General features: G+C 41.7%; 1 protein-coding gene across 1 annotated transcript; it reads right to left on the reverse strand.

Annotated features, from left to right (window-relative positions):
* DCAF10 (DDB1 and CUL4 associated factor 10) lies at positions 1 to 27,611 on the reverse strand. The gene is made up of 7 exons (XM_040361138.1): positions 27,020 to 27,611; positions 19,675 to 19,788; positions 18,046 to 18,243; positions 13,877 to 14,079; positions 9,984 to 10,097; positions 1,938 to 2,083; positions 1 to 592 (listed from the first exon to the last, which is right to left on the reverse strand). The coding sequence occupies exons 1-7, from the start codon at positions 27,364 to 27,366 to the stop codon at positions 224 to 226; spliced, it is 1,491 nt and encodes a 496-aa protein (XP_040217072.1). The 5' UTR covers positions 27,367 to 27,611; the 3' UTR covers positions 1 to 223.

Below are 27,611 nucleotides of genomic sequence, written 5' to 3' on the forward strand. Positions count from 1 at the left end.
CCCCCTTAGAGATATTTTTATTTATTGCAAGCCCTGTTACATCAACAGCAGAAATAAACTTCCATTCATTTGAAAGTGGTATGACCACAAAGCTCACAATCTATTGTAAACAAAAGTTTCGATTTTTTTCTCTAGTTTCAAGAAAAGTCAAAATGCTGATGTTTAAAGAAATCAGAACAAGTGGATTCCCAGTCTGGCTTTGGAAAGAATTGCATTGTGGAAGTTAAAATTTTGGTTGGTACAGGGAGACCCGTCCACTAAGGCACCCTGACGCTATCTGACAGTGGGTGGGAGAGAACTTAGTTGTCAGGACAACATCCCTATGAGAATATAGGGAGCAAATTTCTTGTAGTGTCCCAGCTTCTTTAGGCAAACAGTCTACAAGCTCACTGCACTGGGTATCAAACCCCAGCAATCGGATCCCATAGCCATGAGGAGAGGCAATCATGCGTCCATCTGGGCTGAAACAAAGTTCCTTAATATAGCCACGGCCCACATTAGCCTCTTCAATATAGTGGGTCAGACGCAGAGAGCATCGAGGAGAGATGGGACGTACAGGGGCTCCTTCTTGAAACTCGTATACACAAGTCCACTGCAAGGAAAAAAAAAAACACAGGAAACAAATAAGGATACACAATTCTCATCAAACCATCAGATTTAGTCCCAGTGGTAGCTGTACAACATTGGTTTATTCATTATTAAGTTTCCATAAGTGTTGAGATGAATTTGCTGTTAAAGGACATACCAACCACAGGTATCTACAGTATATCCCCGCACCTGCCCAACAACAAATGTAGCTTTTGCACTAGGCCTAGACCTTGCATAGTAATCATCCTGTACTAGAAGACATATGGGATGTCATGCTATTCCTCTGCCTACAATACTTTGGGGTTGGTTTACTAAAAGGTAAGCTTCTACATTTTTCAGGCCGTGGCTGAATGAATCTGGGACAGCTGCCATAAGCCTTACCGTCACCGGTACTGTCCTGTTAGTTATTCAATCAGCAGAAAATGCATGAGTGTGCTGTGGACAGCTGCCACATTATGACACTAAAAAATTAAGAGTAGTGGGACACAGCAGCAGTGACAGTAAGGCCTCATGCACACAGGGCGTTTTTACAGCTGCTTTTAGCAGCGCAAGACGTTTTTGTTTTGCAGCTTAAAAACACCTCTCCATGTTATTCTATGTGTCCATATACACACACACACACACACACACACACACACACACACACACACACACACACACGCACGCATTTTCAAGCTGTAAAAACAAACAAACAGGGCCAGCGCATTCAGAGGACCGGCGTTGCAGCTTTAAAAATGTCCGGCACTGGTAAACGTGGCTTAACGCTGGCTACAGTCACGTTAAGCATTTTTTTGACATGTTAAAATCAATAATTCTGTATTAGAGCATATCGATTTGAATAGAAGTTGCACTACAAGTCAGATCATGATGATCCGACTTGCGGTGCAGCTTGTGCGCTGAGGATCTTGAAAGGGAGCCCTCGCCAAAAAAAAAAAAAAAACCTGGCGTGGAGGTCCTCCAAGTCGGCAGTTGCTCAGTCACTGAAGGGCTGGTGCCAATGAAAATTTCTGTGTGCCAATTACATTAGAACATAGCAATCTGACGGAGCAACCTACACATAGTAAACAAGGCACACTGCATTGTTTATAGGCAAACTAAGTCAGGTGGGTCCAGTCTCACAATCTGCAAAGACATATTAGCATTTACTTTATTTCCCTCACAATCCAGAACCCCCAACAGTATGAAGGATTGCAAACTATCCATTTGTTACAAAGTGTGAGCATTCCTGCTATAAACTATGTAATCAATCCATTCGGACATAGAACACAAGCAGTAAAACTGGGATTCAAAATTAATTCAAATTAACCCCAGTACTATATTTAGGAACAACAGAAACTTGGCACTCTTACCTCTTGGTCATCAGTATTACTAGAACAGCGAAGAAGTGTAGCCCATCCTTTGGGGTGAAGTTGCAGAGATGTAATGCAGTTGCCACGATCTCTCTCTCCGGGAACCTCTGGTGTTAGAACCTCAAGACTGTTACGAGGGGAAGCACCTATGCCAAAAAGGACATATAAAAAAGGTAAATTTCACATGTTTGGCTTAAAGTTGCCAAAAAGCATAAAGTGCAGGTTCCAGTCCTGCCACAATAGCTGAATCCTGGGACATTCTCATTGAGCAAATCTACAACGGCTTCTGGGAATGCGGAAGCTTGCTCCATTCCTGCCACACATTTCTACTGGCACATGGACATGCTTTATTAAATAATACAAATGTGATGGCTGGAAAGGGCAGGTGATTCTACCAGACATGCAAGAGCGTTGTCTCATCAGCATGACCTGAAACTTGGCCATAGCCAGGAACAAAGCAGATTAGCTGCCTCCAGACCACTGTACATATAAATATACACATATCCTCTGGGAAGCAGTGATACCAGGAGCCACAGCCATTATCCTGCTATAATTTTTTTTTTTCCCCAGCGGGCGATGGGGTTTTTCTGTAGAAGCGATCATCCCACGCCCCCCTGCCCCCCCCTCTTGCTGCCGCCATTCCCAGGCTCTGGTGCTTTTAAACTATCAGAGATTCTGGGACTGCTGCCACCTGTATGGATTAGTGAAACAGAAATGACAAGGATTTTGTCACTTTTGATACTGGCTTGTAAAGCATCTGGTCCAACCAATCTTGGTTTGTTTGTATGCTTTTGAGTGCAGAGGGAGATCTGGGGTCTAAAAGACCTCAGATCTCTCAGTAAAGAGTACCTGTTGCTGCCCAAGCCATCACACGGGATGTTGTTCATACTTTGTGATATCAATAAAGTTAATCCAAAAATTAAATCATCCTTGTCCCCCTGTGCAAATGCGAATGCAGACGTAGGTCCCAATTGCATATGTAAAAAATGATCAAGCCACATGAGGTATCGCTGCAAATTTCAAATTTCAGACAGCGCAAAAATTCTAGCACCTGACCTGTGTATATATCCCTTAACTGGTAACCAGTAAAGACTATGGGCCAGATTCACAAAAGAGATACGACCGCGTTTCTCCTGATACGCCGTCGTATCCCTGTTTCTATCTATGCGACTGATTCATAGAATCAGTTACGCATAGATATCCCTAAGATCCGACAGGTGTGATTGTTTTACACTGTCGGATCTTAGGATGCAGGCCGCTGGGGGGGGGGGGGGGGGGGGGGAGTTTGCGTCGTAAACCAGCGTCGGGTATGCAAATTAGGAGTTACGGCCGATCCACGACGGATTTTCGCGTTCGCTACGTCGCCGCTAGTCTAGTTTCCCGTCGCAAAGTTAGTCGTTTTTTTTGGTGCAGTCTTTGGAGGCACTGCAGGCATTACCATTTCGTGGGCTAAAATGTAGGCGAGATTTAACTCCGTCAATGATAACAACAGTAAGGGTATGGAAAGCAGGCATAGCAAGACAGAGCAATCTAAAAACAGATATATCCCCAATTACTCCATTATGGAGAAATCCTGAATTGGTACATTTAAACTTCTATTCAGGACCCTAGAGCATGGACAAAAATTTGAAGTAAAAAAAATATCACAAGTAATATATGAGGGAAAAATATCCTCAGTTGCAGATATGAGAGAAAAATGGAATGTGCCAGAGATTTTTTTTTTTTTTTTAGACATATGCAGTTGGTCCATGCCCTGGTAGCCCAATTTCCCGATAGCATTCCGCAGCTAATAGAAACAGGCCTAGAACAACTGGTGAGAAAGAGAAAAGAAAAAAGGATGGATCCCAACTCTTTACACCCATTTAGTAAAAACAGAACCACCAGATATGAATAAATTATGTGAATGTTGGCTGAGAGATGTCCCAAAACTGTCATCAGAAAATTGGGGGGAGATATACAAATTCCCATTTCAGATCTTAGTCTCACTTCGAGACAAATTAATCCAATTTAAAATAACACATAGGAGTTAATATACACTGTATAAATTGTTTAAAATATTTCCATCAAATCCTCAAAATTGTTGGAGATGCGCAGGCATTCCAGGGAACTTTATACATATATTCTGGACCTGTCCAAAGATAAGGTGGTTTTGGAGAGAGGTCTTGAGAGTAATTGATGAAGTGACATTAGTCCAATTTGACCTGGAGGCAGGGATCTGCCTGTTAGGACTAGTAGAGGAAATTATGACCCCTATAGAAAGAAGAATACAGGTGGGTTTGTTGCTTTTTTACGCAAGAAAGGCTATAAATTGGAAAAAAGTGGAAGCCCCCTCTGTGGCGCAATGAAAAAACTTGATAAACAATAATTTGTCATTGTATAAAGAGACATACTATAACAGAGGAAATGGGGAAAAGTTTAAGAAAATATGGGCAAATTGGACAGAGAATTGCGACAACGGCTCCAGGGTAGGGGGGCATGGAAGTGGGAGGGAACTACAGCAATGGAAGAAAGGAATAAGAAAGAGGTTAAATGCGAATAAGATGCAAAGTATGTGATTTTAATAAGGAGATAAATGAAAATGTGAAATGTATATCTGTATATGAGAAAGAAGAAAGAAGAAAATATTGTGTTTGTGTGCACTAAAGTGCATTTTATTTTTTGAAAGTTTGCATTTGATAAGCCACTGCGCAAATATAGGACATAAAAATTGCAATGGCTATTTTATTCTACAGGCTCTCTCCTTCATGAGATATACAACCCCAGATTCTAAAAATGTTTGGACACTGTGGAAAGTCTACATAGAAACCGAATGCAATGATTTGAAAAAGTCTCATTAACCCATATTTTAAATCACAATAGAAAATATAAAACCTATAAAAGTTTAAACTGAGAAAATAAACCATTTAAGGGCTCTTTCACACGGAGCGGATCCGTATTGATCCGCTCAGTTAGCCCGTTTGGCTCAGCGGGGATTCCTCCGTTAATCCCTGCTGAGCTGTCGGCGGACAGGGCGGTCCCCGCACACAGTGCAGAGACCGCCCTGTCCTCTCCTCCGCTCTCCCCTATGGGGAATCGGATGAATACGGACCGTGTGTCTGTATTCATCCGATCCGTTCCGCCGGACGGAAGAAAAATAGGTTTTCTTCCGACCGCAAAAGCGGATCTTTGCGGACGCGGATGTTGCGGACGTTAGCGGATGCCCGGTGAAGCACCGGATGGCGGCGGAAGGGGGGGGGGGGGGGGGTTTAACGTCCCCTCCCACTGCCTATAAGAACGATCAAGCGCTTTGATCATTCTTATCGTGCACAGAATCGGCGGCTGAAGACGGTGATATCTGAATGATGCCCATAGCTCTTAAAGCAACATTCATTTTCCAAATTACATTTACATTTTTTCATAGAATTTTAGCGTAAATACGAGATCTTAGGTCTTTTTGACCCCAGATATAATTAAGAGGTCCTCTCATGCTTTTTTCTATTACACGAGATGTTTACATTCCTTGTAATAGGAATAGAAGTGACACAATTTTTTTTTTTTTTTTAAAAGAACAGTGTAAAAATAAAAAAAGTTAAAATGGAAAAAAAAAAAAAAAAAAAAAAAAATTGAAATGCGCCCCGTCCCACTGAGCTCACGTGCAGAAGTGAACGCATATGTGAGTTGCACCCGCATATAAAAACTTTTCAAACCGCACGTGAGATATCGCCACGATGGCGAGAGCAATCATTCTAGCCCTAGACCTCATCTGTAACTCAAAAACATTCAACCTGTAGAATTTTTTTTAAATGTCGCATATGGAGATTAAGGGTAAAAGTTTGTCACCATTTCACAAGCTAACTTTACTGTTGTCTTATATATATATATATATATATATATATATATATATATATATATATATATATATATATATATATATATATATATATATATATTTTTTTAAAAAGTGAATTTTTTCCCCCAAAAAAAAGTGCGCTTGTAAGACTGCTTCGCAAACACGTGCCAAAAAGTATTGCAACAACCGCCATTTTATTCTCTAGGGTGTTAGAAAAAACAAAATATATAATGTTTGGGGGTTCCAAGTAATTTTCTAGCAAAAACAAATGATTTTAACTTGTAAACAACAAGTTTAAAAAATAGGCCCGATCCTTAAGTGGTTAGTTTAAACTTTTCATATAGGTTTTCTGTTATAAATAAAATATATTATTTTTTTTGGTCTGCATTTTGTTTTATGCACATTTAGTGTCCCAAAAATGTTTTGGTATTGGGGGCTCCAAGTATTTTTTTAGCAAAAACAAAAAGGTAGATATGTACATGCAAGTGAGAAATGTCAGAATTGGACTAGGTTTGAAATGGTTAAGAATTCTAAGCTACAGTGGATATAAAAAGTCTACACACCTCTGTTAAAATTTCAGGTCAAAGAAATACATTTCAGAACTTTTTCCACCTTTAATGTGACCTATAAACTGTACAATTAAATTGAAAAACAAAACTGAAATCTTTCCTACAGCAAAAGCCATGGTCCACAGAGCGCTTCCAAAGCATCAGAGGGATCTCATTGTTAAAAGGCATCAGTCAGGAATACCTGGGAAGTACTGGCTGTGTGACAATCTTCTGCATTCTTCATATTTTCTGGGCTATGGGGTAGAGTGGCAAGACGGAAGCCTTGAAGAAAAACCTCCACGCTTGGCTGGCTAAATTTTGCAAAAATGCATCTGAAGTCTCCCAGAAGCATGTGGGAAAACGTGTTATGGTCTGATGAAACCAAGGTTGAACTTTTTGGCCAGAATTCCAAAGGATATGTTTGGCGCAAAAACACTGCACATCACCAAAAGAACACCAAACCCACCGTGAAGCATGGTGGTGGCAGCATCAAGCTTTGGGGCCGTTGTCAAGGTAGAGGGAATTATGAACAGTAACCAAATACCAGTCACTATTGGCACAAAACCTTCAGGCTTCTGCTAGAAAGCCAACTATGAAGAGGAACTTCATCTTACAGCATAACGACACAAAGCATACAGCCAAATCAACAAAGGAATGGCTTCACCAGAAGATTAAAGTTTTGGAATGACCCAGCCAGAGCCCAGACCTGAATCCGATTGCAAATCTGTGGGGTGATCTGAAGAGGGCTGTGCACAGGAGATGCACTAGCAATCTGACAGAGTTGGAGTGTTTTTGCAAAGAAGAGTGTGCAAATATTGCCAAGTCAAGATGTGTAATGCCGATAGACTCATACCCAAAGACAGTGCTGTAATAAGATCAAAAAGTGCTTCAACAAACCATTAGATTTAAGGGTGTGCACATTTATGCGACCATATTATTACATTTTTAATTCCTTCCACCTAAAAGATTTCAGTTTGTTGTTCAACAGTAGTTTATGGGTGGAAAAAGTTCTGAAATGATTTAACTTTGTCTCATTTTTACATCACAGAAACCTGACATTTTAACAGGGGTGTGTAGACTTGTTATATCCACTGTAGCCATTACATAGTTAGTCAGGCTGAAAAAAATAAAATATAAATACATGTCCATCTTTTTCAACCAATAAAAATATATAATATTATATATATATATATATATATATATATATATATATATATATATATACACAGTGAGGAAAATAAGTATTTGAACACCCTGCTATTTTGCAAGTTCTCCCACTTGGAAATCATGGAGGGGTCTGAAATTGTCATCGTAGGTGCATGTCCACTGTGAGAGACATAATCCAACAAAAAAAATTCCAGAAATCACAATTTATGATTTTTTAACTATGTATTTGTATGATACAGCTGCAAATAAGTATTTGAACACCTGTCTATCAGCTAGAATTCTGACCCTCAAAGACCTGTAAGTCTGCCTTTAAAATGTCCACCTCCACTCCATTTATTATCCTAAATTAGATGCACCTGTTTGAGGTCATTAGCTGCATAAAGACACCTGTCCACCCCATACAATCAGTAAGAATCCGACTACTAACATGGCCAAGACCAAAGAGCTGTCCAAAGACACTAGAGACAAAATTGTACACCTCCACAAGGCTGGAAAGGGCTACGGGGAAATTGCCAAGCAGCTTGGTGAAAAAAGATCCACTGTTGGAGCAATCATTAGAAAATGGAAGAAGCTAAACATGACTGTCAATCTCCCTCCGACTGGGGCTCCATGCAAAATCTCACCTCGTGGGGTCTCAATGATCCTAAGAAAGGTGAGAAATCAGCCCAGGACTACACGGGAGGAGCTGGTCAATGACCTGAAAAGAGCTGGGACCACCGTTTCCAAGGTTACTGTTGGTAATACACTAAGACGTCATGGTTTGAAATCATGCATGGCACGGAAGGTTCCCCTGCTTAAACCAGCACATGTCAAGGCCCGTCTTAAGTTTGCCAATGACCATTTGGATGATCCAGAGGAGTCATGGGAGAAATTCATGTGGTCAGATGAGACCAAAATAGAACTTTTTGGTCATAATTCCACTAACCGTGTTTGGAGGAAGATAAATGATGAGTACCATGTCAAGAACGCCATCCCTACTGTGAAGCATGGGGGTGGTAGCATCATGCTTTGGGGGTGTTTTTCTGCACATGGGACAGGGCGACTGCACTGTATTAATGAGAGGATGACCGGGGCCATGTATTGCGAGATTTTGGGGGGCAACAACCTCCTTCCCTCAGTTAGAGCTTTGAAGATGGGTCGAGGCTGGGTCTTCCAACATGACAATGACCCGAAGCACACAGCCAGGATAACCAAGGAGTGGCTCTGTAAGAAGCATATCAAGGTTCTGGCGTGGCCTAGCCAGTCTCCAGACCTAAACCCAATAGAGAATCTTTGGAGAGAGCTCAAACTCCGTGTTTCTCAGCGACAGCCCAGAAACCTGACTGATCTAGAGAAGATCTGTGTGGAGGAGTGGGCCAAAATCCCTCCTCCAGTGTGTGCAAACCTGGTGAAAAACTACAAGAAACGTTTGACCTCTGTAATTGCAAACAAAGGCTACTGTACCAAATATTAACATTGATTTTCTCAGGTGTTCAAATACTTATTTGCAGCTGTATCATACAAATAAATAGTTAAAAAATCATAAATTGTGATTTCTGGATTTTTTTTTTGGGATTATGTCTCTCACAGTGGACATGCACCTACGATAACAATTTCAGACCCCTCCATGATTTCCAAGTGGGAGAACTTGCAAAATAGCAGGGTGTTCAAATACTTATTTTCCTCACTGTATATATATATATATATATATATATATATATATATATATATATATATATATATATATATATATATATATATATATATATATATATATATATATATATATATATATATATATATATTGCTAGTTTTGGAAACCTTAGCTTGGCACTGCATGTTGTTATTAAGCTTATGATCTACCAAAAACCCCAGATCCTTCTCCACTATAAATTACCCCAATTGTCCACTAGTATGTATGATGCATTAGTCTCCAAGTGCATAAATTTACATTTATCAACATTAAACCTCATTTGCCACATAGTTGTCCAATTAGACAGGGCACTGAGGTCGGCTTGCAAGTTGGAGACATCCTGTAAGGACCGTTTTCCACTGCATAGCTTGGTGTCATCTGCAAAGACTAAGAAGACGGAAATGGGACTAAAAGTACAAGATCCTAAATCATTTATAAAAAGGTATTAAAAGTAAGGGTCCCAACCCTGAAGCTTGGGGTACACCACTAAGAACCCTGGACCAGTCAGAGTAAGAATGGCAGAGTATTAATGGCATTTGGGTATGAGATGGGTTACAAGAATCGCTCTGCCCAATCAAGAAAATAGTCGAACATTCCTGTATCCTACACCATATGAAGGCTGAAAACTGCAACATCACTTTTCACTGTACAGTAAAAGGTAATACATTTAATTCACTTAAAACATTTCAAACTAGAAGCGCAAATATTCTGACAGTGAACCCCTAAGTCTGCTGAAGGGCAGAGAGTATCTATTCCTACCAGGACAGTATATTCTGGCCAATTAGAATCTGCAGATTGTACAACTTAACGGGGGTCACAATAGCACATACCTTCTCTCTGTAAAGCCCGCAAATTATGTTTTTCAAATAGGCAGCCCAATTCACTGTGATGACTTGGAGAATTAGGCGACCTTGTTTCAGAAGATGTCGGTGAAGTGGTCACGTCTGTGGATAATAGATGATGATCAAAATCAGCATTGACAGATACTAGTCAATCCAGTGCATGGCTAATAATAACATTCAAGTGGAATACATTGGGTCTCACAAACACAGGTAAAATACTCATCTAAAAATAGCTTATAATACCTCAGCATGCAACCATCTTGTTACGATGGATTGTAATGCAATGACCATCTGGTTGCACTACATCCATTATGGGATTTTTATAATAAAGTGATATAGGGGCTATTTGTGGCCAACCCTTTTTCTCAGTAGGAGCAAGCAATATCATTTTTGTAATCCTTTTTTTTATGAATTCATAATTTTACCCAAAGAAGGGTACTTTAGGCCATATTTGTCTCTGATCCTTCCCTTTGCATAAAAGTTCCGTCTTTCTGGGAATGTGCCGCCCCAATGGGGCATAGAATTTTTTTATATACATTATATTTATTGTTTCTCTAACCATTTTTCATGGACGTTAGGTTTAGTTCACATGCTGTCATCTAGTGACCTTTTGGGTTAATGCATTTGTATTTCTATGTTTCTTTGTCCGATTTAGGACACACTTCCTTTCTGTGTAATGCTCCACCCTTTTTCCTGGGTTTTGTACTTCCTGTGTAATGGAAACAGCTAACAGGCCACATGTATTCTGCATAGTAAGCTACAGACAATATCATCTTTTGACCGCATAAGTACCACAACCTATTCATCTGCTGTAACCCTGTTTCGGAATAAAGCACCTCTGCGAATAGAATCGATACTTGGCGAGTTCAAGCTATCTGATGAGGATTGTCCTCAGTGATTATATCTGCTTATACAGGCCAGGCATAGGAGGTCTCACAAGGGATAGATCGTTTCACAACAATCGGAGTCAGAATAGGGAAACTGTGTTGAAGGAAACCTGTGCTAAGAAAATATGGTAAGGCTGTCTACTTCATAAAATGCTAGTTGCCTGGCCATCATGCGGAAATAAAAGATTGAATACATTGGAGGCAATTGAAACTCATAAATCTACTTTTAGGAAAACACTGCAAAAACTCACTTCTTTACATAAATATACTTTCCCTTTACACAATGGCAAGTATGACATTACTTAAATGTTATCAAGCACATAGGATACCCTTGTTTTACACTGGAATATAAATCAACAGATACCATTTATGTAGGTTAGAAAGCACACAAAAGATAACAAGTGCTTCGGAAGGCAAGAAGTACTAGTTATAACTTTTGCTTTCCCTGCAGCTGATTTTTCTCCATTACTGCCTTGTTTTAGACTGTGTGTATATTGTATAGAGGCAGGGCTTTTGCTTTCTCATGCCAGAGACTCCAGCAAGGAGACCAATGAGAAGCAAACTAGTGGCATTACAAAAATCTCACTCCTGAGACTAGTAGTCAGGGTCAGCAGGGCCTTAGGATCTCACAATACAGATATATCGTTATGAGGCTGAAGGCACAGGGGTTTCTGTTCACTTTCCATGGTACTTCTTGGGATCAATTAACCCCCCCCCCCCCTTTTTTTTTTTTTTACATACAATAGCAAATATTCAAATTAAAACTGAACTTGAACTGTGAATATATATTGTAAAAACATACACCAGACGACACCTTTAAACTTGGACAGTTTTGGCATATACTCTATGCATATATAAAAATATTTTTAAAGAAGAAGGACATAGGTGACCAGCGTTACCTACATAATAATGAACCACTCCAGGTAAACAGATAAATACACAACAGCAATACATACTGTATGCTGCATAAGTATCGTAATTCAGTAAAGCTGGAGCAGAGAGCAGAAAAGTGATTAGGCAGTGTAGTGTGGCAGAGGTCTTTAGTAATAACAGCTAACATATGTTTTTCAACTGTGCATTTATGTTTGTCTATACTATAGTAACCTGGTAGGAATTTCTGGAGCCACCTATTTCAGGACTTTTGACTTTCTAAGAAATTTTTTGGGGGGGGGTTATTCAAACCACTGATCATAAAAACTACAGATTGCTAAAACATTGCTAGGGGTGCTTAAAGTAGACCTATAGGCAAAACTCCCCCAACCCCCCACCTATTTTGGATAGTGTAAGGGAACCCCCTTAAAACCCCTGCCAGTATTTTTTCCACCATCTGTCTTTCAATGGGGAGATTTACCTTCACTTCCTGTGTTATAGGAAGTGAGGGGAAATCCCTACAAATGAAGGGAATAGTAAACAGGTCAAATAGAGAGGGTGAATCTCCTTAATGATCATATGGAGACACAGATGGCAGAAAGAAATCCTGGCAAGGGCACAGACAGCAATAAGAACTGAGAGGTGTTCTAATCCACCTCCACATGCAGAATTAAAAGAAAAGTTTTGCCTTTAGTTATTCTTTAAAGTAGTTAAAGCGGTGGTTCACCCTATAAAAAAAATTCTAACACTACATCCAGCCCAGTTCTGCAAATAAAATTACACTGACCTTTTTTTTTTTTTTTGTCGCCATAGATAGCGTTTATCCTTAGAATTCACCGCGGCTTCCAGGTAGGGAATCCCGCGGGAGTGGGCGTTCCTATTGACATGCCAATTGATTGACATGCTAAACGACGGCGCATACAGCGCGTCACGACTTTCCGAAAGAAGCTCGGGTCGGCTCGGCTCTATTCGGCGCCTGAGCTTCTTTTGGGAAGTAATGACGCGCTGTCGTTTAGCATGTCAATAAATTGGCATGTCAATAGGAACGCCCACTCCCGCGGGATTCCCTACCCGGAAGCCGCGGTGAATTCTAAGGATAAACGCTATCTACGGCGACAAAAAAAAAAAGTCAGTAATTTTATTTGCAGAACTGGGCTGGATGTAGTGTTAGACATTTTTTATGGGGTGAACCCCCGCTTTAATCTTTAATCATATTTTGCTTTTCTAAACTGTTGCTGCAAATGCCAACGCAGCCCTGGCAATGTTAAAGCCTTTCCCAACCCATCATTTTCACTGGACAGCGTAGTCTGCAGGTAAATGTGCAATAATTATAATAATAATAATAATAATAATAATAATAATAAAAAGGATTGTACCAAGTAGGATCATTGCATCATGACAATGTTCCTTTAAGGAAAAAAAATAAAAAATAAAAGTAAATCTGACTAATCAGTGGATCTGCCAGTAAATGATTCCTCCCCATCAGTAGAGACCAAATGACAAACATTCAGAAGCTACCAAAGGAAGCCTCTGCCAGCTCTACCAGTAAAAAGGAAGTTTGACATAATTTACAATTTATTTATATAGTTTGGTGGACTGGTAAATGACCAACAATTTAAAATGCACTTCTAAGAATAGCTGTATGGCTGTCATCCTAATCCTAGCTACACTACGTACTCTGAGAAGATTCATTTACTTTCTTGTATAGCTCAATTACTATTTAGATAGGGAAGCAGGATCAGGATGACAGTCCTGGACTTTACACAAAAAAACAAAACAATGCAGCTCTGATACTCCTATTCTTATAGGTACGATATAGCTTTTCAGGTCCCTGATGGCACAACAGTCAAGACTATGCACCGTCACAGACTATGATGATTTTCCATATATCCATTAAGAAAAATCAACCACAAAGTGACATATGACACGATTAGATCCACCACAGGAATATATGGAGAATGAACATAGGTCAGGGGCACTACTTAACCTTCTCACATCTATGCCATGAGATGAAGGCTTTCTATCATTAGAGCCTTCATTGTATCAGAGCAACACATTAAACCTTCTGGCCAAATCTTATGCGTTGAATTTTAATTAGACAAAATATTTTTATATTCCATTTACCTGACGTGGAAGCTGTTCTCCTGGCTCTTAAGATAGGATAACTACCAACCTCTAAGGATTTTGTCAGGTCTAAATCATGTAAAATTACCAGATATCCAGAGGAAGTTGAAATTAACATTTTTGAACAATCAGGAGTTAATCTCATCCGCATTAAAAACCGAGTGTGAAAGAATTTTTTGTGTGGACAACCATCTTCTGTACACCTGTGAATACAAGCAACGGTCATTAAAAGAGTATTAAAAACAAAAACACACAACCCTCCCCATGTAAAATGTCAGTACATTTCATCATGGAAAAAAAGGAAGAAGCTTTTCTAGAGTCCAAGTGCAACCATTATGAGATACCACCTTGGGGCACTCCTAACTATCGAATGCAACCCTTTTTACCTGAAGATAATTATTATTTTCCCTCAGAATGAAAAAGATGTAAATCACAAGTGAAGATAAAAAAATAAAAAAAAAAGTCTCGCAACCAAAAATTGACAGCTGCGTTTTTAGTTAAAGTGGTTGTTAAGTCATTGTAATATAATCTTCTTATTCCCTCTGTATCATCACTGTGCAGTTTTCCAGCTGCTGCATTTTTGGAAAAGGTGCATGGATCCTTTTCCTGTGTTTTCCATAGGTACAGCAGCCCATTTAAATGAATAGGCTGCAGTGCCCATGCAAACATGGCTGCCAGATAACAGGCATAGAGTGAACCTAGGGTAAGGCATGGAGATCTAGCCACTGGAACCCTTGAAGATGTAGAAGCCGGTGTGCAACCAAGTCCGCTAAACTCCATTTGAAGTATCACCTTTACTGTCTATGCAGGCAAGTGGTGTCTGTAGATAAAAACAAACTGTGCAGCTAGGACTTAAAGTGGAGGTTCACCCATACCTTACACATTTTCCCTTTAGATGGATGCTCGTTTTGTTTAGGGGAATCGGCTAGTTGTTTTAAAATATGAGCAGTACTTACGGTTTACGAGATGCATCCTCTCCGTCGCTTCCGGGTATGGGCGTTCCTATTTTGATTGACAGTCTTCCGAGGGGGTTACGACAGTCGCATCCATCGCGTCACGATTTTCCGAAAGAAGCCGAACGTCGGTGCGCAGGCGCAGTATAGAGCCGCACCGACGTTCGGCTTCTTTCGGCTAATAGTGACGCAATGGATGCGACCGTCAGAAGCCTCTCGGAAGACTGTCAATCAAGAAGGAACGCCCGCTCCCGAAGACCCATACCCGGAAGTGACGGAAGAAGATGCATCTCGAAAACGGGTAAGTACGGATCATATTTTAAAACAAATAGCCTATTCCCCTAGACAAAACGAGCAGGAATCTAAGGGGAAAAGAGAAAAAAAAAAAAAAAAAAAAAAAATTGGTTGAACTCCCGCTTTAAGTTAGATATTGCCTCTGCTATAAATGTAGGCCATTTTCTCCTCTCCTGAAGCCTGGCTGGAAATCTCCCAGAGATGGTTTCATTCATCTTGCCTTGTTGGTAGGACATTGCCAAGACACTGCCAGCTGTTAGACAGTTTTACACAGGCTTCAGCTTGTATATTAGCAATGCGAACAGCAAACTTTTATGAAGCTTTCGACAAGCTTTAAGAAACTTTCTGTAATCCTTTAAAAGCACCCTTCAGCTCCTGTTAGGAAATGTAATGTAATGCACAGATCTTCATGGGAGTGCCGATTGACACTTTAAACAAGCTGCTAGCAGGCTTCAATCAAGTTTCAAGTAGTGATCAAGCCTACTAGCAGCTTGTTTACAGTGGCAATAAGCACTCCCATTTTGATTTTTGTTCAAGATTTACAAAATGAAGCTGAATGGTACATTCAAACCTTCAACAAAGCTTGCTGATAGCTCTGAAAATGCTTGTAAAATCTTGTTCACACTACTCTTATACAAATCTGTGAATAACTGGCACAACTGCCCATCCCTACCATCACAGGTGCAAGCTCTAAACCCCCCCCCCCCCCCCCCACACACATATGTGGTCAACTATCTTCTCCATTCCAGCATCTCTGAGCTCAATGCTACTGCGACAGGTGATAGAGAGCGAGTGCACGGGGTATAAATCTGCTAGGCGTGTCTTTGCCAACTCATAGCAACAAGGCAGAAGGGGATGATGACTTTTCTGGGAGTTTATCAGCCAGGGAGGCATGTTAATGGCCTACACCTATAGCAGGGTCAAAGCTGCAAGATTTATTTTATTTACAAGTGTCCCTTCTCTGCATAGATATTGTTGGTAAAGGTGAACCAACTCTTTAAGCCTTGAAATGTATTCAGAAGACAGCCCACCTGTCCAAGGTTCTGATTTATTAGTCTGGCATAGCTGTAGTGTTAAAGGCCACGTGGCTGTTTGAATCTCCCGTTGCCATTGATCTGGTTGAAATGCCTTCTTATGAATGTCCCTGGAAAGAGATTACATCACTTCTCAGCACCCTCCCAACTGCTTGCAAATAATTAAAATGTGATATTCTGACTGACACAGTGGTAATGTTTTTTGCATACTATTTAGTAGGTTTACTTGCTGTCTGGAGTCGCTAACTGTAGTCAATATTTCATAACCAGATCCAATAAAGCGATACGGTTGTCCCCAAGGCTGTTTTTGTAATATACAAGTATGCACAGCAAAACCACACAATATGGCAGACACGCCTGCTCCTAAAGTGATGACAGACCAGAGCGGTCTGACACTACCATCTTCGCTCTGGTCTTCTTCCAGGTTCCACTAGTGATGCAATGTCTGCTTCTCTGAACTCCCCAACTGGGAGCAGTAGGGAGTTAAAGGAAGCAGGAAAGGGCAGGCAGAATTCTGGTCTCACGTTGCTACATTCTAAATTCACACAAACTGGACCTAGCCTCATATACAGTAATACCTTGGATTGTGAGTAACATGGCTTACGAGCGTTTCGCAATACGATCTATTATTTTTTTTTTAAATCCTGACTCGGTTTGCGAGTGTTGTCTGAATTTGGCCAGCGGTGCGGGGGTGCCTGTGACCCGGAGCCGCTCGGAAACACTCCACTTACGAGCCTCTCCGAATGCATTAGAGCGTCTCCGATGCACCCCCCCCCCCACACTCTGGCCATATGCGGTGCTGCATACAATAGCGGTCACCACTGTGGAACCAATTATCTGAGTTTCCTTTGACTCCTATGGGGAAACTGCTTTGATATACGAGTGCTTTGGATTACAAGAATTCTTCTGGAACAAAATTATGCTCTCCAAGGCACCACTGTACTTTTATGTAAGGTACAAACATGCTATGTAAGCAGATACATGTAACACTTCCAGAATTTTTAATATACTCCCCCTGATAATGTCTTGCTACTTTGCAAGTTGAGATGCTGGCTCACACAGTCATGTCAATTCTGGTGCATGTGCAATTCTTGGGTGACAGGGTCAGCACCATGCTGCAGCCTCTTTACAATGCAGACTAGGGGAGAGGTGACTTGGTAAAGGCTTCCTTCGGCCTAAGGCAGGTTAATACTATCTCAGCCGAGTCAAAGTCACTGAACTGGAGCTCAAGTGCCATGTTTAGTGATAAAAGGTGAAGCTTTTCTGAAAATTCTACTGTTGCTATATATTATAACATTTCAGGAATGTATTCATGCAGACTTGTAACATTTCTGAAAGGTCAAAGTTAATCAAAGTAAAAGGGTGCCCTTCACCAACTCCTCTCATAATATTGTCCTGCAAGTAAAATCTAAGGTTTCGTCACCCTCTGCATTTTGTTCACAATTCCAGGTGCTGGCAGAAGACAGCTACACGGGTTTAAATACCAATCATAATGCTAAACTGTGACCGTGTCATGGAATAAAAAAATAATAAAAAATAAATAACAGCATTACCTGTGAAGAAAACAATTTTATACTTTCCTGTCTGGTGGTCCATTTTCTGAAATTTGCTCTGTAACTGAGCACCCAATGCCTATACTATTTGGTGCTTTGAATAGTGGATTTCCCTGCTGGCTGTTGTGGTTCCTTCTGCTGACACCTAGTCAATTTGGGTACAGTAGTAATGTAAAGGTCATTGGGAGGAACCACAGCAGCTTGCAGGGGGCACACTCCTCTACACATCTAGATGTAAGAGATAGGATCGAAGCTGGAAGGTCTGCTACAGATGCTGTTGGCATTTTTTAACAAGGTTGCTTTAAGGCTATAATAAAGTAAAACAAACCATTTACCTATTAGTGTCCCAAATGATCACATTGCCATCAAACCCAGAAGTGACCAAAAGCCTTGTATGTGTGTCATATTCTATGTTCTTCACCCAGCTGGTATGGCCATGTAGTGTGCACACCTTATTGTTCAGCTTTCTTAGGTCCCACAATGCTATTGTTGTATCATCGGAGCAGGTTGCAAACAACCTGTTGTCAAGAAATCTGAATTTAAAATAAAGAAGAAAAAAAAAAAAAAAAAGTTACACTTGCCAAATCTTTCTTTCCAAAGATTGTTCCAGGAGAGCACATCTGAGGGATAGACTCTAGTGTGGTCACTTGACTTACTAAACAAAGTATAAAGCTAGAAGAATGTCAATCTTAAAGTTTATCTAAAGTAAAGCCTGCGTGACACTGCCACAGTCTACAATTTTCTTCTGTCTGGGCTTGACAAATTTGCTTTGAATCTAGGAGCCAGCTAAAAAAAAAAAATTAGGAAGCAGTTTTTTTTTTTTTTTGACCAACAAGGCTTTATTTTGGACGACGGCGATGGTAGGTCTTGAATTTGCACATGGAGGGGTCTGGAGCCGGGCATGCTGCGTAGAGATTTGGATGGTATTTATCTTCCATTCTATGAATAGTGTGGGACCTATTGTAAATGGGGTACTTTGACGCAGTGGTGGGCTTTAGCACGGTATGGCCATATGGTGTGACCAAATCCCTATATTTACTTATTAAGATCAGGTGATTTTAAGTAGACTTGTAAGACTTGAAAGTGACTTATTTTGCATGTGTGCGCCATTCTCCTTGGTTCTATATGTATATTGGTCTTTATAGCAGCACCAGCTTTAGAAATGCAAGTTTAGGGTGTTCCCCAAATCTTTTGTTGTATGCTGCTGGCAGGGATGGCTTTCTCACTGGGTGGTTTCAGGGGATGAGTGTCCCTTTGGGGCTCTCGGTGTGTGGGGGATTTGACAGTTGAGGTTGTTGGGGCTGAGGTTTTTGATGTACGTGTCCTTTTCCGTGGCATGCTGTGTGGGCTAGACTCTGCTCATCTCCCTGTTTGAGCGCAGGAACTGGCGGGGAGGAGGGGGTGGCCCATGGTGCGCATATTGACTAGTGCGGAGGGAGAGGGGAATGTGGGGGAGCCTTTTCTGCATTGCAGCGGATCTGCTGGGGGAGGGGGCAGAGTCTGGTGCATGGGGGTAACTGTGTGTAGAGGAAGAGAGAAACGTTGGCTCTGCTGCGGTTAAGCAGCAGAGCTGGAGTTTTTCTTTTGGATATTAAAGCTGAATTGGGTGCCCGTCGCTTCATGTCTGGTCTCCAGGCAATGGAAGTTGCTTGCACCTGGTGGTGAGTGGGCTGGCAGAGGCCCAGGTGCCGTGACGCAGTTTCTGGTCACCAAAGTGACTTGGCGCCTGCTTATGTAGCAAAGAATAACATCATAATAGAAATACCATATGTGACATTAAATTACAGTATAATAAAATTAGGGGTGTTGGATAACTCAGCACACAAAGGACACATCAGGTGCACAGCCTTGCACGTATAATCTTATGGGAAATTTGTTGAAATTATCTGATGACAGGGTTTATTTTAATGTTGTGGTGATGTCCCAATTCACAAAGGTCCCAAAAAAAAACCCCATTAACTTACCTGATATTATTTACACAGTCTTCATGTGCCTCTGATAGTGTTTTTATGTGCTTTGAAGACAAAGGGTCAAAAAGCAGGACTTCAGTTTGTTCACAAGCCACTGTGAGTACAGACCTAAACAGAGACATTACAAAGGTTACATGCTGCAAATTCATAAACCAAGGAATTCAGATGTGCAAGATCTACTTATATTCATCACTATAAAACTCTTTTCTCCTTAAAAGCAATATTAAAAGGCAGATTTATTTTTTAAACGAAAAAACATATTATACTTAGCTGATATGTGCAATAGTTTTGTGCAGGGCAGCCCAGATCCACCACTTCTTCATTCCTCCACTGGCACTCTCGGCTTCTCCCGAGTGCCCCCAGAGCAAGCAGCTTGCTAGGGGGGCTCCTGAGCCGCTACTCTGTGTCCATTCACACACGGAGCATGGAGCGGCCCCCCCCGATCCTCCTCATTGGTTATGATCGACAGTAGTGGGAGCAAATGACTCATTTGCTGTCTCAGCCAATAAGGAGGAAGAGCCCCTGCTCTCGAGCACATCACTGGATCGAAATGGGGCTTAGGCAAGTAAGAATTAGGAGGGTTGCATAATGCACGAAGGTAAAAAAGTTTTTGCTTTTACAACCACTTTAAGCCCTAAAGACAATAAATCAAACCTTTTAAAGACAAAGCATGTATAACGTATTTTATATTGCATTGCGTTAGAAAAACTATTCCAGAAGAATTCTCAAATTTTTCCCACTTTTAGGAAAGTAGTGGTTTCCATTCACTTCTTTCCTGTCCTACAGGCTTAAAGAGAAACTCCACTTTTGTTGAGAAAAAATAAAATACAAATTTCCCCTCTGGGTGATCTATGTATATTGCAAGGATTTTAACAAACTTTGTTTCAGATTCCTACAGTTTGTTATTCTAAAGAAATAGCGGTTTGACGGTGTCCATGTGCAAAATGAATGTGAATGGGAGTGATTTCATAGTTATCAATCAGCTGCTGCACCTGCAGGGCTCTAATGAGAAACGTTGCAGGGTCTGCATTCCTTTAGATGTGAATTACCTTTGGGAGTATCAAAACAAAAATTACACTTTTGTTGCAGGGGATGCTCAAAATCTGACCTGCATCTTAGTGCAGACTTTTGGGAAAAACCAGTAAGCCAAACTCAAACAGGAAATTACATTTTTGGGGGGCGTTCTGTATACCATCTGTGTAAAGAAAACCTCCAGATAGCCATATTACATTTTCCGGAAAATTACAGGAGCGACAGATTGGAAAGGTAATTTTAACAACATTAAGGCTGCATTCACACCTTTGCGTCGGCGATATGCGGCGACATTAAATAGGCGTTTTGTCCCGCGATTTGCGGCGACAAAACGCGTCGTTTTCAGCCTTTTTTTTGCTGGAGGGGTGGTTTTACACTGTCGGCTATGCCCGAACGCCGAAGCCGCCCGGAAAAAAAGGGTCCGGGACTTGTTTTGAGCTTCAGGCGTTTCGGTGTGGAGATGTGAACCATCTCCATAGCCGACAATGTAAAATCACCCCTCCAGCGTATTGCAGGCTGCAATAGCGGCGGGCGTCTGGCGTGAAAACGCCTAGATGTGAATGGAGCCTTAGATACAATATGACTTGTGTCGCCATTGTATAAGCTATATAATTTTTCTATTTGCTATTTTTTTTTCCCCACGAAAGTGGAGTTCAGCTTTTTTTAAAAAAAAGCTGAACTCTAGGAATTATCTGCATTGCATGCTTATACATTGGTCAAGCTTGGACCAATGTAAGTATGCAAATATGATACCTGATGGATCGCTGTGGAAGCTGGCAATCACTACAGTATTTGGTGCCATTTTAGGGTCCTGTGCCACTGCCATCATTCATAGAATGCCTGCCTCCCCCCCCCCCCCCCCAAGAAATACAAGTTGTTCGTCCTGTTGAACTCGAAGCCCCTTCTAAATTTAAGTGGTAGATGAATAAAGGTTCTACCGATGTCTATTCCTTCCTCACTTCGGACAGCATCAAAGCATGTGACTACGTCAGAGAAACCTATGAAGTGACCTCACCGGAACTCTTGTACTATATACAAATTCGGTATTATATCAATTCTCTTCTGTCAAGCAACGACCCCTCAGTTCTTATGCCGCGTACACGATCATTTTTCAGCATTAAAGAAAACATAGTTTTTCAGCATGTCCAAAAAACGAAGTTTTTCCAACTTCATGATTAAAAACGACGTTGCCCACACACCATCATTTTAAAAAAATTATGAACAAAGCGCGGTGACGTACAACACGTACAACGGCACTCTAAAGGGGAAGTTCTATTCGCCTTTGGGCTGCTTTAGCTGTTTCCTTGTTAGTAAAAGACGATTTGCGCTTTTTTGTCTGTTACAGCGTGATGAATTACTCCATTATGAACGGTAGTTTTACCAGAACGAGCGCTCCGGTCTCATAACTTGCTTCTGAGCATGCGCGGGTTTAAAACGTTTAGCCCACACACGATCATTTTTTTACAACCCGAAAAATGACATTGTTTTAAAGCGACGTTAAAAAATGCAGCATGTTCGAAAAACATTGTTTTCGTTTTTCAGAAACTGAAAAACGATGTGCAGCCCACACACGATCATTTTAAATGACGTTTTTTTAAAAACAACGTTTTTTTTCATCCCGAAAAACGATCGTGTGTACACAGCATTACATGCTTTGAGAGAAAATATTGCAGCAATCCTCACTCTCTCAGCCTTATTACTCTCATTCAGGCTTCTTTGAATTCCTCCACATCACGCCAAAAGGTAAATATTTTGCTTCGCTTGGAAGAGGAGTTAAATACCACTATTTCGGAAGAGAAATGGAAAGACATTTATTTGCCTTTCCACGGCTATGAGCCATAAAAATTGTTTTAGCTTTGGAAAATTTGTATACAATCTTAATGCGCTGGGACCCGACTCCTTCCCAAATATGTTCCTAGGACCCCTCTCCCTGGAGTTTTGGACAGGAGGGGACTATATTACACATATGGTGCCCTACTACCTAATATATACAGTTCTCTATTGCAATTTATGTCAAGTTCCTGCTGAAGCCTTGCTGAATAAGCCTTCTCAGGCCTCAAGTTGTAAAACGGTGAAATTTATTGGCCTTATTTTTAGTGCCACCAACCAAACTATTGTCCTATCCCAGAAGACCCCCTCCATGAACTTTTAGGAGGAGATTAAACCCCACCTTTAAATGATATCAATGAAAAATTGATAGCCATTCAAGTGGATAAACATGATTTATTTCTTGAAAATATGGACCCCATGGTTAACTTTCTCACCCCGATTAGAGAACCTTATTTCTCTGACCCCTTGGTCCCTGAATCCAGGGATATGAAGTCCTAAGATCCTAGGAATAAGGGTTAAAGTGTGACGATCCCTAACCTTTCCTTCCCCTTCTACTGTCCTCTTTCCTTTCTCTCTTTATCCCATTCTTTCCACTTCTATTTCTTTTGTTCTTGTCCAAGGACCAAGCTGTCAAAAGTCCCCCCTAATAATCAGCAGTCGGTGGGACAAGTTCCCGATCATGTGACAACCAATCAGTGGTCACAAGATTGCTGATCATTCTTACCCCTAAAAGTAGTAAAGTCTGCAAACTTTTTTTTTTTTGATGGCCCCTCTGCAGGTTTGTGCCATAATGTGCTAGAATGCACCACATACTAGCACATTATGACTGACTTGCCTTTCAAATGGAGCCCTCCTGTGCTGCACTGTCATTGCTGCCAATACTTCACTCAGTCTTCCATCAGGGTTTGCGCTCCCTGTGACGATACTTCTGTGCATGCGCACAGGAGTCACTTTGGCAGCACACCACTCTTTACATTCAATGCACACTTTGTGTACCCTTAATGCCAAGCGCATTTGCAGTGACATCATCAATGTGTATTTATCTCAAACAGTGCAAGTTTAGGAGATATTCATGGTACCTACAGGTTAGACGTATTATAATCTTACCTGTAGGTACAAGATAACCACTTGCCCTCTGGAAGGTTTTATCCCTTTCATAACCAAAAGAATTGTACAGGGAGTGCAGAATTATTAGGCAAATGAGTATTTTGACCACATCATCCTCTTTATGCATGTTGTCTTACTCCAAGCTGTATAGGCTTGAAAGCCTACTACCAATTAAGCATATTAGGTGATGTACATCTCTGTAATGAGAAGGTGTGTGGTCTAATGACATCAACACCCTATATCAGGTGGTGTGCATAATTATTAGTCAACTTCCTTTCCTTTGGCAAAATGGGTCAAAAGAAGGACTTGACAGGCTCAGAAAAGTCAAAAATAGTGAGATATCTTGCAGAGGGATGCAGCACTCTTAAAATAGCAAAGCTTCTGAAGCGTGATCATCGAACAATCAAGCGTTTCATTCAAAATAGTCAACAGGGTCGCAAGAAGCGTGTGGAAAAACCAAGGCGCAAAATAACTGCCCATGAACTGAGAAAAGTCAAGCGTGCAGCTGCCAAGATGCCACTTGCCACCAGTTTGGCCATATTTCAGAGCTGCAACATCACTGGAGTGCCCAAAAGCACAAGGTGTGCAATACTCAGAGACATGGCCAAGGTAAGAAAGGCTGAAAGACGACCACCACTGAACAAGACACACGCTGAAACGTCAAGACTGGGCCTAGAAATATCTCAAGACTGATTTTTCTAAGGTTTTATGGACTGATGAAATGAGAGTGAGTCTTGATGGGCCAGATGGATGGGCCCGTGGCTGGATTGGTAAAGGGCAGAGAGCTCCAGTCCGACTCAGACGCCAGCAAGGTGGAGGTGGAGTACTGGTTTGGGCTGGTATCATCAAAGATGAGCTTGTGGGGCCTTTTCGGGTTGAGGATGGAGTCAAGCTCAACTCCCAGTCCTACTGCCAGTTTCTGGAAGACACCTTCTTCAAGCAGTGGTACAGGAAGAAGTCTGCATCCTTCAAGAAAAACAAGATTTTCATGCAGGACAATGCTCCATCACACGCGTCCAAGTACTCCACAGCGTGGCTGGCAAGAAAGGGTATAAAAGAAGAAAAACTAATGACATGGCCTCCTTGTTCACCTGATCTGAACCCCATTTAGAACCTGTGGTCCATCATCAAATGTGAGATTTACAAGGAGGGAAAACAGTACACCTCTCTGAACAGTGTCTGGGAGGCTGTGGTTGCTGCTGCACGCAATGTTGATGGTGAACAGATCAAAATACTGACAGAATCCATGGATGTCAGGCTTTTGAGTGTCCTTGCAAAGAAAGGTGGCTATATTGGTCACTGATTTGTTTTTGTTTTGTTTTTGAATGTCAGAAATGTATATTTGTGAATGTTCAGATGTTATATTGGTTTCACTGGTAAAAATAAATAATTGAAATGGGTATATATTTTTTTTTTGTTAAGTTGCCTAATAATTATGCACAGTAATAGTCACCTGCACACAGATATCCCCCTAAAATAGCTAAAACTAAAAACAAACTAAAAACTACTTCCAAAAATATTCAGCTTTGATATTAATGAGTTTTTTGGGTTCATTGAGAACATGGTTGTTGTTCAATAATAAAATTAATCCTCAAAAATACAACTTGCCTAATAATTCTGCACTCCCTGTATACTGTTCAGAACTGCGCTACTTTAACTGCCGATTGCTTGGTAATGCAACACTGTACGCAAATTACATTTATATCATTTTTTCACACAAAGCAAGCTTTTTTTTGTGGTATTTTTAAGGGATATTAAAGTTTTTTTTTTCTTTTAAAAACAAACATGTCATACTTACCTTCACTGTGCAGATAGTTTTGCACAGAGTGGCCCCGAATGTCCTCTTCTGGGGTCCCACGGCGGCTCTTGCGGCTCCTCCCCGCAAGAGCTAACCCCCTCTGGGAAGCTCTCTCCCGAGGGGGTTACCTTGCGGAGGCTCTCCCGTGTGATACACTCAGCAGCCATAGCCACCAAGTAGCGGCGCAAACATTGGCTCCTGCTGCTGTCAATCAAATCAATGACATGGGGCGGGCTGCCAAGCGTATGACTCGGCCCACCCCACGGTGCGCTGTGTCATTGATTTGATTGACAGCAGCGGGAGCCAATGGCTGCACCGCTATCAATCATCCGACAAGAGCTGGGGGAAGCAACGCGGGATTGCGCCCACTGAGATTCGGGGCTCAGGTAAGTAAAATGGGGGCTCTGGGGGGCCAGTGACTGCAAGGTGTTTTTTCACCTTAATGCATAGGATGCATTAAGGTGAAAAAACACAAAGCTTTACAATCCCTTTAATCTTCACTGTGTTTTTTATTTTTGATATAAAAAAAAAAAAAAAAAAAAGACAGCAAAATTGGAAAAAACTCTATACTAATAATGGCGCTGATCAGCAACTTAAAGTGAGACTGTGATAGTGTTGTTGCCAATCTGGTGCTGACAGACACTGGCTGGGAGGGACATTAAATGACATCGCTAGTGACACTAATACAGTGATCAGTGATAATACTGTACCGACACTGGCTGGGACACAGGAGTGTACAGCAGGGCAATCAATGGGTTAACCGTGTGCCTAACCAGTGAATGTGTGCTACTTTTACTTTCTGATCATCTGGCTGCGTCTCTCCTTGCTTTCACTTCTGAATGGTAACAAAGCAAGGCGAAATCTTGCCAGATCCGTCTTTTGTGTTTCAAAAAGAGAAAAGGCAAGTGGCACAAAAATTGGCTAAACATGCATTAAAACTTTCAGATACTGGTGAAAAACAGCCAAGAGAAACCAGCACGTTTTTAGCTGTTAGGCTTAAATCAGGTTTACCAGCACACAGATCTCAGTGCTGTGATTGGCCACAGCTGATCTCCGGGTATACAGCCAAAATCATTGGCTGTAACCTGCTGAAAAACTTGTGCTGCATCCAATCACAACAGGGTCATGTGCATGTATGCCTCTAAACCAGGGCGTACAGGTACCTTGCTATAATGTGTGCACAGCTACAGTACTTGTACATGTAAGTCACGGAATAATACCTGGTTTAGAGGCATCCATGCGTGTACCCCCTGCTGACCCGTGTTGTGATTGGATGCAGCACAAGTTTGTCTGCAGGTTACACCCAATACTTTTGGCTGTATACCTGCTGATCAGCTGTGGCCAAACACAGCACTGAGACCTGTGTGCTGGTAAACACAACACACAGATCTGGCAGGATTATGACGCCTGTGCGAATGAATGACATAATCACACAGCCAGTGTTTCATAGACCCCCTAAGTGTGTGCTGTGATGGTAACATGGTATGATCTGGCAACCAGCGTCTCCTATCTGATGGTCTGCATGCACCCAATGCATGATGAAGCCCCACCAGCAGCAGTGCTGCCCCTTACCCATCAGGGGAGTACTCCAGATTGAACACAGCCCCATGTGTCCTTGTGCTCAGGTTCACGGAGTCCGCCGGCTGGATGGAGCTGTACAAGCTGGTCATGGTCCTGTAATTGTCCCTTGCTGGATCCACACACAGCCCCCGGCCCAAACACCTGTCCTTCAGCCAGTAGAAGAGCCTCCCATTGCCCACTGGTTGGCCCTCAGTCTCAGGAAAGTCCATGTGCGGCTCTTCAGGGGCGGGGACAGTAGGTAGCTGCCTGACCTGTACAGGGGGCTCCTCCTCTGCAGAGTCATCTTCAACGCCGTCCTCCTTGCGCTCCTCCGGACTGTTGTCTGATGTGGCGCTCATTCCGCTCACCGGAGACTGGCGGAAGGGGAATCCAGGCAGCCTTTCTCCGTTCTTAGCCGAAGCCTGGGTGGAGAAGCAGAGCACTGGTACATGACACCCGGGTGTCGTCCCCACCGATAATACGATCGCCGCTGAATGGGAAACGACGGGCGCCGGGTGATGAGCTAGCAGACACACGCACGTCACCGAACACACATCGTACGCCGCACCGCTTACCTGGGGGAGGGGGAGGCTCTGACGTCACT

This window comes from Rana temporaria, chromosome 1 (genome assembly GCF_905171775.1).
Source record: "Rana temporaria chromosome 1, aRanTem1.1, whole genome shotgun sequence".
Taxonomy (NCBI): domain Eukaryota; kingdom Metazoa; phylum Chordata; class Amphibia; order Anura; family Ranidae; genus Rana; species Rana temporaria.